The sequence below is a fragment of the Podarcis gaigeae genome, assembly GCF_964106915.1.
Source record: "Podarcis gaigeae genome assembly, chromosome: 6".
Taxonomy (NCBI): domain Eukaryota; kingdom Metazoa; phylum Chordata; class Lepidosauria; order Squamata; family Lacertidae; genus Podarcis; species Podarcis gaigeae.
The window spans coordinates 20,193,538-20,208,449 of NC_139682.1; the positions used below are offsets into that span (position 1 = coordinate 20,193,538).

The 14,912-nt window shown below is 42.0% G+C and overlaps 1 protein-coding gene across 1 annotated transcript in view; it reads left to right on the forward strand.

Annotated features, from left to right (window-relative positions):
* KCNB1 (potassium voltage-gated channel subfamily B member 1) overlaps positions 1 to 6,685 on the forward strand; it is a 204,432-nt gene extending 197,747 nt beyond the window's left edge. Inside the window, exon 3 of the mRNA XM_083744216.1 lies at positions 4,085 to 6,685. Coding sequence (XP_083600342.1) covers positions 4,085 to 6,115 — 2,031 coding nt within the window. The 3' untranslated portion in view covers positions 6,116 to 6,685. The remainder of the gene's footprint in view (positions 1 to 4,084) is intronic.
* The last annotated feature ends 8,227 nt before the right edge of the window (positions 6,686 to 14,912 follow it).

The following is a 14,912-nucleotide window of genomic DNA, read 5'->3' on the forward strand; positions in this document are numbered from 1 at the left end:
CGCCAGAGCAGCGATGTCACGCTGGCCACGTGACCCGGAAGTGTCTCCGGACAGCGCTGGCCCCCGGCCTCTTGAGTGAGATGGGCGCACCAACCCCAGAGTCTGGCAAGACTGGCCCGTACGGGCAGGGGTACCTTTACCTTTACCTTTACCTTTACAACTTTGCTAGCATCTCTTGGTATTGTGAACAACACCGAACTTACCTTTTGTTGGTATCTTCATGAACTTACCTAAAAAGATAAAGAAAACAAAAGACTGAGTTAAGCACTTGAAAAATCTATTGAAATCAGACATTATAAGTCCATCTTAGGTTGGGTAGTTCGCAAGTCTCTGTGGCTTTGCATAAGGTTTTGTATTTTTCTCAGAAGATTGATAAAGAATGTATAATCCTTTTGGTAATTATTGTGTGTATATTAGTTGCCAACGTGTTGCATGAGTCGTACTACATCCTCTCCTCTGACAGCAAAATATCCTGAGCTAGCAGGCAGAGTTGACACACCTGCCCTGATGTCAAAATGGCCTCCACTTTTGAATTGCCAGGCATTGACTAGTAGGCATTCAAGAAACTGCAAAAGTACCCAAAACTAAAGTGGCGGTTGGTGTGCAATTCTGCTCTCTAGCAATCTCAGCCTTCATTTTAAGAAAAAGATAAAGTTGCCAGGGTTTAACCTTGTGGAGGAATGCTTGAAAATGTGTGAGCCGTTCCTACTGGTGAAACCTCAGGAGCCAGGAGGATGACAGAGCAAGATTATGAGCGCCAAGTGGGTGGGTCTCCCTTCAACACCTTAACTAGAGGAAGCAGAAGAAATGAAACAAAAAATGTCAAGCTTACTAAAGGTACATCGGTTGTAAAATCTGGCTTTTCTTGGTAAATATTTTATTTTCTTGGTACAGTGTTCACACTGCCCACAGAATCCATCATCAAGCCCAGGGGTGCAACAATTGTTTTGCTGCAAAGCAAATGTTCACGTATAATTTTTAGAAAACAGGTTTGACTTATGCCATTGGCACCATTGGCTCCTCTTTGCAAATGGTGCCCAAAGGAAAGAGTAGCCAGCTCCAGGACCTTTTACTTTTTGAATTAGTTACGTTGTTCTTCGCTGAGCACCAGAGTTCAAGCCAGTCCAGCAGAGGCCCCCTGAACACTGTCTGTTCCACCTGTACAGGATCAGTTTAGATCAGCCTTTCTCAAACGTGGGTACCCAGATGTTGATGGACTACAACATGGGTAGGCAAACTAAGGCCCAGAGCCCAGATCCAGCCCAATCGCCTTCAAAATCCAGCCTGCAGACTCAGCATGTTTTTACATGAGTAGAATGTGTGCTTTTATTTAAAATGCATCTCTGGGTTATTTATGGGGCCTGCCTGGTGCTTTTACATGAGTAGAACATGTCCTTTTATTTAAAATGCATCTCTGAGTTATTTGTGGGGCATAGAAATTTGTTCAGTTTCCCCCAAAAAAATATAGTCCGGCCCTCCACAAGGTCTGAGCGACAGTGGACCGACCCCCTGCTGAAAAAGTTTGCTGACCCCTGGACTACAACTCCCATTATCCCGGACCACTGGTCCTTCTAGCTAGGAGTAATGGGAGTTGTAGTCCAACAACATCTGAGGACCAATAGTTGAGAAAGGCTACTTTAGATTACTGTGGGCCGAGGAGGTGGGCATCCTGCTTTAAGAAGTGCATCTGACCACCCTTGGATGCTGACCACCTTGTCTTCTTGGATCAAGCTAAAGGTGATTGCTTGGGTAGGTCCAGGAAGTGGAGAATGCTGAAAACGTATTTAACCTGGCTTTTGACACTTGAGGTATATGCTATTAGGAACCACTTTATTTTTATGGTTGTAAGATCTTTTGAATTATTTATGATACTGTGTTTCAATGCGGTAACCTACCCTGGGATGTTAGGGTGAAGGATGGGTAAATCAATCATAATCATCATCTAACTTAATATTGCAAAGATAATATTACCAATGCATGGATAATTCTTACATTGGTCAGATGGACCAATGCTTCCAGACAAGGTATTACATGCCCATATGTGATGTGAACTCCTGACAAGTACAACATTTTAGCACCTTGATCTACCATTTGCTTTTGTGTGTGACTGTGACTGGAAATGGCAGCTTCTACTGTAAGATCAAGGGCTCTATTTCAGCTTGTTCTATTTTGATTTTTGTCCACGCAGGTGGATGTGCACAGAGGCTGATGCATCGTGACCGCTGCTGTGTTTACATTCAGCACGGAAGACGATAAGCATTCAGAAAGTGTACAGAGCTAGGCATGGGGAAGAAATCCAATTGAGCTCATATTTAAAGGCAAATCTACCTAATTCACACTTTCTGAGGCAATATGTGAACCAAAACACAGCCATCCTTCAAAATTCATACTTCTCCAACTTTTACAGTGCAATTCTCCACCTCAGCACAGGGAGTTGGACTTGATGGCTCTACAACTCTATGATTCTGAGTCATGTGTAGAAAAAAAAATACCGGTACATATACGGGGGTAAACTCTATCTAAAAGTGCATATATTGGTGATAATGTCAGGATGCTGTCAGCGCCTCCCAGCTGGTTGCCCAGAAAAGTATAAAGACAAGGAAAAGTTTCTTATCATCCTTTTTTATTTCATTCTTTACACAGACAGGCAATAGAACCCAGCCTCTTGGGTAATGGCATTGTCCCGAGTGAATCTCGACCCCACACCTCTCCCACTTTCTCATTCATCATTCTCATCGTCTCCTCTATGGGTGCTGCTACGTGCCCTCTGTCTTTGAGCTCTTTGCTCTCCTACTTTTAAGAATCTCCAGATTCTGGGAGAAGGAGGGTCTGGAATGACAACATGTCATCTGGGTGTTGTTCTGGCTGTCCCATGATTTCCCAGTTTTCCCCCTCATTTGCCTCTGAGCTGTGACCTCCCGCAAACCACTGTTGTAAATCTATATCTTCCTCCTCCCTGGGTCAGGATAGGGAGGCGGTCTCCACCATTCCTCCTCTGCCTGGTCCCTGACTAATAGCATACAAAAATGCATTATGTATAGGAAAATTTGCTGTGCAAAAATGTGTATTTTAGGGGCAATTGTGTTTATTGTTTTTAAAGCAAGCTGGTGTGGAAATGTGAAGAACTGAATTTAAGGTTGGAGAAAACAGAAATTGACAGATTTGCTCATCATTAATAGGTGCCTGGCAATTTACCATGATTCCTAATCTTTCAAAGGCCACAGGCTTCTTTACCAGATGTATTAATCAGATTAGGAAGGGTATAACAATCATAATATTTGAGATACGGATGAGGAAAAACCAAGTTAACAAGGAAAGAACTAATCTTAAAGGGAATGTAGAAAACACACCCTTGGTAGCTGAAATGTCGAGTATGGATATGATGCATAATCCCAACATCTGCTGAAGTATCAAAATTTGACTGGTCCCAAGGGGACCCAGATTTGAGAGCAATTACAGGAAGTCTGGTCATTACATATAAATATCTATTTTAATGTACTACTGAATTACTCAGAAAAGATTTTTAGCATAAATATGAAAGTGCTTTATCAACAAAAGAAAAATGGTACTATTGCCCTTCACTGTGAGCAGATTATCTGCTTGGGAAGTAGAGGAACCTAAGAAGGTTTCTTAATTCCATAACTATAGATAGGGAAGTCATTTGTAACACCTAAGTGTTTTAACAAGAACACATGAAATTCCACTTCCTATTTCCCTTAAAAGCAATAATCTTGGCAGGTCGTTTCACATATTTACTGCCTTTTGTTTCATTTTCTAAAAATTAAATTTATATCCCATCCTTGAACATGAAGGCTACCAGGGCAGTGCCTGGGATCTGTGTATAAAATATGTAATACAAAGACCATTATGCAATGATATAAAGCAGGTATCCAAAACAAAAACAAAAACAATGGTTTGTATCCAACTAAGTTGCGCCCTGTTGAGGCCAATGGACCTAGGCAAGCCGTGCCCATCCATTTCAGCATCTGATGTGCAAAAGTGAGAGCAGGAAATGAAATGATTTTAGTGGTGTGAAATCATTACCCATTTCAGTGGCCCTAACCACTTTCTGTTTTCTTTGCAGATTTTGGCAATCATTTCCATCATGTTCATCGTCCTCTCTACAATTGCCTTGTCACTCAACACTCTTCCTGAGCTCCAAGGCACAGATGAATATGGAAATCCCACCGATAACCACCAGTTAGCCCATGTCGAAGCTGTGTGCATTGCATGGTTTACAATGGAATACCTCTTACGGTTCCTCTCCTCTCCTAAGAAATGGAAGTTTTTCAAAGGGCCGCTGAATGCTATTGACTTGTTAGCCATCTTGCCATACTACGTCACCATCTTCCTCACAGAGTCAAACAAAAGTGTACTTCAGTTCCAGAACGTGCGGAGGGTCGTTCAGATATTCCGTATCATGAGGATACTCCGAATTCTCAAGTTAGCTCGGCACTCCACTGGTTTGCAATCCCTGGGATTTACGCTGAGGAGAAGCTACAATGAGCTTGGGCTGCTCATTTTGTTTCTGGCCATGGGGATTATGATATTTTCGAGCTTAGTGTTCTTTGCAGAAAAAGATGAGGAGGATACGAAATTCAAGAGCATCCCAGCATCCTTCTGGTGGGCAACCATAACTATGACAACAGTTGGCTATGGAGACATCTACCCTAAAACCCTCTTAGGTAAGATCGTCGGTGGCTTGTGTTGCATTGCTGGTGTCTTAGTCATTGCCCTCCCTATACCAATCATTGTAAATAACTTCTCTGAGTTCTACAAAGAGCAGAAGAGGCAGGAAAAAGCCATCAAGCGCAGAGAAGCTCTTGAAAGAGCTAAAAGAAATGGGAGCATTGTGTCCATGAATATGAAGGATGCTTTTGCCCGTAGTATAGAACTGATGGACATAGTGGTTGAAAAAAAGGGAGAAAATGCAGGCAAAAAGGATAAAATTCAGGACAATCACTTATCCCCAAGCAAGTGGAAATGGGCCAAGAGATCTCTCTCCGAAACTAGCTCCAACAAATCTTTAGAGACAAAGGAACAAGGGTCACCAGAAAAGGCTCGCTCATCTTCCAGTCCTCAGCATCTGAATGTTCAACAGCTGGAAGACATGTACAGCAAAATGGCGAAAGCTCAGTCCCAGCCCAACCTCAACATGAAGGAGTCAGGCCAACCCAACAAGCAAAAGGAAGAATTAGAAATGGAAGCTATTCCTGGCCCTATGGTCCCTTTGCTGACCACTCGGGCAGATGGAATAATTGACATGAGGAGCATGTCAAGTATTGACAGTTATATAAGCTGTGCTACAGAATTTCCTGACTCCGGGAGATATTCCCATAGCCCACTAACTACGCTGCCTAACAAAGGTGGGATAAATCCACTTCAGGATCCATATAGGCCAGAGGGAAGCGGGTCCAAATTCATGGAGATAAAACCAAATCTAGAAAGCAGTCATTGCTCTACATTTTTCATAGAGAGCCCCAAAAGTACCATAAAAGTCACCAATCCTCTAAAATTAAGGTCCCTGAAGGTTAACTTTATGGAAGAGGATGCCATAGGACCAACAGCATCAAACGTCCTGAGAATATACCCAGATCCCCTCAAGAGCAAAGGAGCAGGAGGAGGAGCTACAGATAGTTCTGGCCACTCTGATCGGTCTTTAATGAGTCCAGAAACCTCTATCTATACTACTGCAAGTACTCGAACACCCACAAAATCCCCCGAGAAGCAGGCAGCAATAGTTTTCAACTTCCATGATGCTGGGATACATAAATATATTGACGCCGACACTGATGACGAAGGTCAGTTGCTGTATGACTCAAGCCCTCCCAAAGCCCCACCGGGAAACCCAGCTCCCAAATACAGCATTACACACAGTGGCTATTTAAGGCAAAGGGATAGTGTTTATAGAACAGAGAAGAACCACTTAGAGACTGCTGCTTTACCCTCCTCACCCAAGCTAATTGGGCAAAATTGCCTTTATTCCATGGAAAGTATCACTGGAAGAACCCGTGGTAACCAGGAAACTATCAAATTAGAGAACCACATTTCACCCGAGGTTCACATATTACCGGGTGGAGGAGGACATGGTAACACACATGATCAAAAGATCTGACATGTAACCCAGAACTTTTGGTGAAAGCTGAAAAGGAATGCCTTTACACTCAACACACGAAGAAGAGCTTCTGCATGGCATGAACTTTTGACTGAAACAAGCCACCTGTTTTTTAAAAGCAAGAGGATGCCCTCAAGGTGGGCTCAGGAATAAGTCCTTCTCTGGATCCACTACAAAGTTACTGCCCACAGCCATCAACTGAAACGAAGATTGTGCATCTTGGTCATAACTTGATCTCCTTTCGACTTCCTTCATTGAAGTTAGTGTGACCAAATATTCCATTCACTCCCCCCCCCCCCTTTTTGATGGATCTCTTATATGTGGCAGTATCAGCATCCCACACTGCAGTACCCCTTTAAAGGAGACCAAGGTGGCCAGAGTCAAATACTGGAAGAAATGGTTAGGTGTGGTAAGAATAATCAGTGATGCAACACTTTTTGCATGAGGGCAACTGTTTCAAACATCCCCAGCTATGCCTTCTTCTCTGAGGGATACGAGGTCGAAAGGTAACAGAATGGGCTGGTTAAATTGCGGATTCAGTGAATTGAGAAATAAACTGTTTAAATTCTCTGTGTGTGCTTAATACTTCGAGATTCATTGAGACCTGAAGTTTTCTTTATAAAAAAAGTAACAGCAGGGTGAGTTGCACCACTTGTATCTAAATCCAAAACACCCCTTCAAAATTATAGCTAATAATAGCACTTATTACTGCTCATAGTAACACCAAAACAGAGATCAGGAAAGCAGTTTTTAAACTGAGATTAGAAAGGCAGTTTTCAAACTGAGAAGACAATGGGAATGGGTGTGTGAAGGAAGCATTGTTCTGCTGTTATGGGTGAGAGGGTTTGGTTGGTATTCTTAGAAGGGAGCAACCAAGATGTAGCTGACCCTTTTGTGTGTTGAGGGAAGGCTACTACCCAAAACCACAGCCATAATGTAAACGAAAGGACAGTGCAACCACTGGAGATTCTGACCAAAGCATTAAGCTGGGAGTCCATACTGGTTTTATGATTGTCTCCAGCACAAAAGGGACTAAAGTTAATAGTATGAAAAGGCATTAAATGTTGACTCCCTGAATTATTTGCACATCCTTTCATGGCTTACACCTAATCTGTTATCCATGCCAGAAGAATCTTTCTGCCACATTTTGCACTTAAATAGCGCAGAATGAAAAGATATGCAAGTTTAAAAAACATAAATATGCAAAAATAGTAACAACAATCTTAAGCAATTATCCTGATCCTCCTCTCATTTGGACTGGTTGTGAATCATAAGAGGCTCCCGCTGGAGTTTCACAGGTGTGGTGTAAATGAGAAGAGAATCAAGTTTCAAATATTTTGTTTTTAAACTGGCCATTTTAAAGAAAACCATAAATGCCAGCTTGGATTTATAACGTAGGCTGGTATATTAAATCTTGTATCATTTAGGTTTGCTGATATCAAAAGCACTTTATGTTGATTTTATTATTGCGTTTGACAAAGGTGGCGTAGAGAAGCAGAGAGAATGTATTTTTTTAAATAAAAAACAAACAAACAACCTAGCACTTTAAAACAAGCACTATCTTGATTTGTGCCTCGTCACATCTGTGATTTGTTACCCACCTGGTAACGAACTGCGATAACTGTGATGATAACACTTAATGTTGTGTCCATTGTTGCTGTAGTATATGTGTCATTGAAAGTTTGACTTCTCTTTCAGGGTACACTGTACTCTGATGTGGACTCAAAGTCTAGTATAAGAGGTGGGCAGTAGAAGAAGAAACTTAGGTCACTGCCTTCCCCCCAATAAACACACGTGAAATAGACATGTTTTGTTCAGTTTTTCTAGGAAGATATAAAAATATTGCATATGGGCTATATGCAATATTTTCACTGGCCATATTCAAGAACTGAGGTTTAAAAATCTGGGAATAGTAAAGTTTTTTGGCCAGTACATCAAATCAAGGTTGCTTCCAGCTGGGTGTTTATTATGGGATATGTACTCCTCATGCATGCAGATTTTTTGCAGCATCCACATTACATTGCTGGCATCAAAATGCTGGCCTGTATTCTCTCCTGCCCCCGTATCATCTGGATTTAGCCTTCCCCGGGCGAAACCCAAAACATTTTTAAAAAACACCTGTTGTCAGTGACCTGTGTGCAGTATGAGAATGGCCCATTTACAATATTAAGCCTCCATTTGGAAGCACAGTAACATTTTTAGACATGGGTGTTTTATCAGTGATGTGCATTGCACCTACAGTGATGCATAAACCACCTGCATGCTACAGGCCTCAAGGCTCAATTTTTCTGAAACGAAAAGCTGTCAGTAATATATTGCACCCCTGAAAAAGACTACCCCACTATCTGGATATACATGTTTCGTCAAACAGTTATGTTTCCGATGTCATATTGTCGTTGGTTGGTCATGACTGTCATTCTTGTCCATTCAAGCTGTACTGTACTCTTGCCTCTAATGCACACAGCGTGGATGGACAAAAGCAATAAGCGCATTGGGGTTGTCATTATCGCTTTGTTAAGTTAGACCTCTGGCTGGCACAATATTATATGTAGGTATGGAGATGTTGCACATTGGCTGAATTATTCAGTAATCCAGTATTGTTGGGATTACTGAATAATTTCCCAATATTTCCAGAGAGGCCTTACAGTTATGCTATTGTCCTATTCACTCACATGCGCATAAGACAGATCAAGATATGGATAAGCTCAAATTGTGTACAGTTTAGGCCAGTAAAAGTCGGATAAGCTCCTTTCCGTGCAAGAAGTCGCACAGTCAGCAGCCAAAAATGCACCTCTGTATTCAAAATCTCAACAGAATAGCATATTTGAAAAGAACACCCCCTACCCCAAGTTAGAAGTCTGTCTTTGTTCATTCAAAACTTGCATTAAGGGTGAGCCTCGCAGTAATTCATACAATGTACTTAGAAGAGTTAAGTTGTAACAATCAAATAATTATTAGGAACTAATGATACAGCAAATGAGCTTTAAGCATATTATTGCAGTGATCCATTCTTAATTAAACTGACTATTAAGTGAGTTCCATTGAACTCAGGAAGCTTCCTTCATGTTTAGGACTAGACTCTGGGAAAGATTATTTTAGGGATGAAAACCAATTGCTACAGAAAACTCCCATGTATTTTAAGTGAGGGGGTGTTAAATAGTTTCAACACTGAGATTGGCAGGGAGGCAAGACCTAGACTACTTATGTGCTTAAGCAAAGGCATGTGAATTAGGTCATTTGCAAGTCAAACCCCTAAATTGTTTGTGTTAAAAGTCTGTCATGTCCATTATCAGCACAAATGTTTTAAATAAAAACAAATTCAGGGAAAAATTACTTTTTGATATATAAAAAGTATACAGTGGTGATTTCCACATTGCATATTTTAGAGCTGATTCTTTCATGTAAAAAGTTTTCAGAGGAATTGTATTTTTCTTATCCGAAAGCAAATGCGTTTGACTATAGCCATATAGAGAAAGTATTTAACAAATCGCTATTGGAAATGAGACATTTGAGTTCCTAGATGACAGTCACAAGAATCGCGGCGTTTAAAAAACAAACATGGAATATCAACTGGTGCAACTCTCCTTGTAACCAAAGGCCCTGTTATTGCCTTGCGTGGACATAGTGTGACACAAAACTATCATTCATCTAGCGCAAACTTCTCAAGTAGCATGTTACCGGGTCACTTTTGACAGCTTTGTTCAAAAGTATCATAAAGTATCTATCCTTTGAGTGCGAACCGCCAAAGTCCTATAGATTTCTTATAGAAAGAGAATAATTAAAGATGGGCATACACTATGCTCAAAAACATTTCTTTCTTCTGTTTGTGAAAGTGTTATTCTAGCTCACATTTTGTGCCCCGCAAAAAACAAACAAACATGGATCTCTGGGGCAAACCGCACTGCTGTGAATGGGTTCTACACAAAGCCATAGCAATGGTCCTGTATCTTCTGTTCATTTCAGTGCAGCTTGCACCGGAGAACCTAGGATTGTGTCCTATGATTAATTTAAATTAAATGATGCCTGACAATGAACTGCTTTGTACAAACTAAGTATAGATGTATGAGCACTGGGAAATCTACTCTGAACTTCCAAGAAGCGTTTGGAATGAAAGGAAAAATCCAAAAGAATTGGGGAAGGGTCTGCACTCATCACAAATGGGAATAGTAGTGGGGTGGTTTTTTTAGGGGGACCACAATGCAGAAATCCATAAAGTATTGAAAATAACGCCTCTGTACAATTTGCTTGTTTGTTAGATGCATAGCTGGCCCTTTCACTAGCTGAACTTGCCAAGAGGAGGTCAAATGAGCAAAAACACTTTCTGGTAAACCAGTTGCTGTAGCCCTACATTAAAACAGACAAACAGGAGTCCCATTTGATGTGTCTCTTGAAGGGCTGTCCCAATTCAGACTGCTGAAGAGAGAATGAAATCTTTTAAATTACACTCTGTGGAAACACACACATCCAAAACACCGATTGCCTGAAATAGGCACGGCCAGCTTCAGGTTTGAAGGGGCCTGGGACAAAGCACCCTTAGGTGAGCTCCCTCCTCTGTCATTGGGCTCTGCTGGTCTTCCCTAGTGGCAGCAATCAGAGCAGCACCAGGTAGCTGTTGCCCAGCCACCATTTTGATTTCCCACAATGCCTTCAACACAGCACACTGTACTGAGGCATGGTGGAAAATAAGTATGGTATCTAGACTAACTGCCGGGTCTTCGCTTAAAATGCTGGGCCAAAAAAATATTAAAGGAGGGTCAGGGCAGGCAACAGGCAGGGCTGGAGGCCCAGGAGCTGCCCAAGGGTGCTGGGTGCCCCGGAAATGGTACTGCCCAGCAGAACTTGTTTTCTTGTTAAATCTTTTTTTCTAAAACATACAGAGATGCATGAGAGAAAGAAGAGAATCCAGCGAACAATAATGAGCATACGAGATGAGAGAAAGTGGAGTTTAGGTATCTACTTTGGAGATAGACCATTTGCTGGGATAGTGAGGGGGAAAAATTCCAGCACAGAAGCTCCTAAACTAACCATAGTTAAATGGTCCTCTTGACCCAATAAACTTTATTGGCAGAAAGTATTCGCTCGGCATTTGATCATCAGCACTTTCCTTTTTTAAAATCTTTGCCTATGTGCTATGCACCATGCAAATAAACAAACATATTACAGGGCAGAATTCGCCTAACAAGTCCCATGAGCGGACACTGCTCAAGGACTTCCATTTGTGCAACAGTGGTTTCCCCTCTCTCCTCCCCCCAAAATTGGCCCGGGTGGGTCAGGAGAACCCCCAGAAATGGTGCATAGAACTGTGTGCTGGGGGAGGAGAGGGAAATCATGCCATCTGACAAACCTTGTACCTGCCTCCATCTTTGTTTGCCTGCCCCATGATGGACAGCAAATGGGTTGAAAAGAACGAGTGCAGACCTTGCACTTAGCTGAGGGGCAACAATTCTCTCAGCTGCTAGCTTGCTTCTTCTTTTTTCCTTTAGGAAGAAAAAAAGTAGCCGTATTTGTGATTATGGTAGATTTCTCAGTGCCTTTTTTAAGAGAAACATCACCTAAGCACACTTCAGGAACATGAAGAGCATTGTCCTGTCCTACGGGTGGTCCACATTTTATGAAAGTCTTGAGACTCAATGATTGCAAAAGAAGAAAAAGATGACCCGCAGGGTGCGTATTTCTTCCCCGAACAGACTGTGTGGCAAAGGGCCTGAGGAATTCCCCCCCCCCCCCGCGTATATCACATTGCATCCAAATCAGTGTGACGTGTTACCTTAGCAACTATGGCTATCATAAACTGTAGCCTTCCCTTCCCTTTGCAGCTAATAAGGTACAAGATTTTTAAGCAAAACAGTATTCTCTTCTGTAAAAAAAAAAAAAAAGACTGTAATGTATTGATAATATTTGTACCTATTCTATATTTATGTCTTGACAGAATGACGACTGGTACTAACTTGTGAATCGTATACCAGGGGTATTTCAAGCTCATGTGGAGGTTACTAAAGCCGCATTCTCTCGACTGATACATTCCACATGACATTTGGTAGATCAGAACACTCTTCCAAAGCACCCATGCCATGCCATTGGTACAATCGCCACATAAAGCAACAATAGCAGTGGGGTATTCTGTGGCATGGCTAAAACACTAATGTATGTGAACGTGGATTCGCACAGCCTGTTCACATGGCGGTTATCACATGATGGGCTTATTGTATGTCAAGCTTTGCTCCACCATGGGAGTGCTAAATTTGAGGCACTCTTATTTGCTTCCACAGCTGCCAGCTTCCCAATGCATTCCAACAGGCAACCGGACAAAAATCCAGCTATCAGCATTTAAGGGAGAAAATAAACATATCCCTCCTGCATCGTGATGATGAGGGATGCTGCAGCTGTGGACGTCCTCTTCCCCTATCTCACTACTTAGCTGCCTAAGAGCCTCCGTCTGTCAACTAGCCTTAACAGTACTCAGCTTTTCAAGAGCCCTTCTTAAAGGGGATAGATGACATGGTGCCCTTTGGGTGTTGTTGGGCTTGCGGTAAAGGGAGAAATTGGATTTGACTCACATTTAAAGGCCAATCTACAAAATTCACACTTTCCAAGAAAATATGTGAACCCAAACACAGCTGTTCTTTAAAAATTCACTCATCTCCAAATTTTGCAACAGAAGTAAGATGTACTAAAATGCATATAAAAGGGTAAAGTATATATTTTTGAAAATGTATTGATGAAAATAACATAAGAAAAATTGGGGGAATGGCATTGCAAAAATATGTATATTAAGCAGAACTGAGTACAAAAATGTGCCTGTTTGGAAAAAGTCACACTAAAAGGCTGGTGAATTCTCATGAGGATTTCTTAAAAGATAATACTCACAAACTGCTGCAGAAATTCAAGATTGGAAAAATGAGAAACAACACCGACAGAGCCATCCATTCCCAGTTGGGCCACAACTCCTGTCATCCCTGACCGTTAGCTTTTCTGGCAAGGGCTCATGGGAGTTGTAGTCCAAAAACCTCTGGAGGGCACCATGTTGACTCCCCATGAGCTAGCCAAACTGAGGCTCCTACTTACCCATCAAAATTACCCTCAGTGTGCGGTTGCATGAAGAGGGTCCCTTATAAATTGTTGTGCTTGGACACAATTTTCTTGTTTAAAGCTCCATGGAACGTCCAAGAGGAGCAATTCCATCAAACCGCCCATTATATGGGACTTTCACTCATCCCATTTTTTAAAAAAGCAGGGTTGTGGGAATCCACGCTCAATGAACTGAGAGCGCAGAGATTTCAGAGTCACTCTTTCCCTTTGTCAAATTTTCCCGTATGACCAATCATTAATTCCCCTTAGATGGTAACCAAAACAAAGCAAAAGTAGTCATGGAGGTTGCTTTATAAACAACCTGTCAGGGAGAATATGGCTTTAATAAAGTTCTGGTTGAAAGTACAGCTGTTTGCTGTTCCTCCAGTTTGCCATTGTGTTGGCTCTGTAAGTAGTGCTGAGGGGAAAGTCAGGCGACTTTCATGCATTCCAGAGTAGTCTATTTTTCTGTTCCGATAAAAAAAAAAATGGGGTGGGGGTGGGGAATGATATATAAATATATGACTGTATTTTTAGCAAATTTATAATAGGGCAATCAAGTCAAAATTCTTCTTTTGTATTACAGAATAATATATTAGAGTCTCTGTTGTCAACAATTTCCATAGTTGACCTTCTTATTTCATTTTGCGTGTGTGTCCGTTCTAAAGGAATGTTACAGTATTTTCCCACTGAACTGTGATGACTGCAAAAAAGGTCGCGGAGTCGGACGTTGTCATGTTTTGATATTCTCCTTAATCTGTCAGATGTTTCAAAAGTGCAAATGGGAGTTAACGTGAAGATTTCCTCCTTCTGTGGGAGTGTGTGTATGTTTGCGCGTGCCAGTCAGAATGGCTCAGACTCTGATCTAAGTGGAACGCAGACATGTAATCCGTTAACTTCATACTTTGACCTCCGTGAGGTCCCTTTCCAGATGTACATCAGTTATAATGAGATTGAAACCAATCAGAGTGCATGGATTACGTAATGGGCTCAATCCTTTGGGCAGGATAAGTGGCCAGTTGAGAAGATCTTATCCACCGCATGTTTTGTGTGCAAAAAAAGTGGGTGCTCCAAAAATCCAGACCAGCCTTTCCCAGCCTTGTGCTATCCAGATGTTCCCATCAGCGCCAGCCAACGCAGGTGGGAGCTGAAATCTAGAGGGCACTAAGGTTGAGGAAGCCTGGTCCAGATGATTCAGAATTCCCCTCCCCTTGAGAGCAGGAACTGGTGCTGGTGTGGTTAGGAAAGAGCACTCTGCACACCTTCAGAAGCACAGCATTTACCAGGCAGTGTGAAAACATAATTAAAACACAGTCCCAGCAAAGACAAGATACACAGAAACAAAAAGGCTTTCCTCACAGCCAGGCATAAGCTTATCTGTGTCAGCTTCACAGCACCGCGCATTCTCCCAGGAAGCATAAACCTGCCTGCTAGCCTCCAGTGCGATTCCTCCTGCAGAGACCAGTGGGAAATATGCTTGCCAACTTTTGAGTGGAAGCTGCGCTCTGGTGCCTGTAACAGCTGCCTGGCACTCGGAAATTTAGCAAGTGGCGTCTTCTCAATTGCTTCATCTCTGTGCCAAATAAAAAAGAAAGAAAGCTGTTGAAGGCACAAGAGGGAACTGAGCCCGTGTGGTGTAACGGTTAGAGTGCCTGGAAGACTAGAGTTCGAATCCACACTCAATAAATAAGTGGCAGGCACGGGAAACAGGGAAGTAGATTCCACTTAA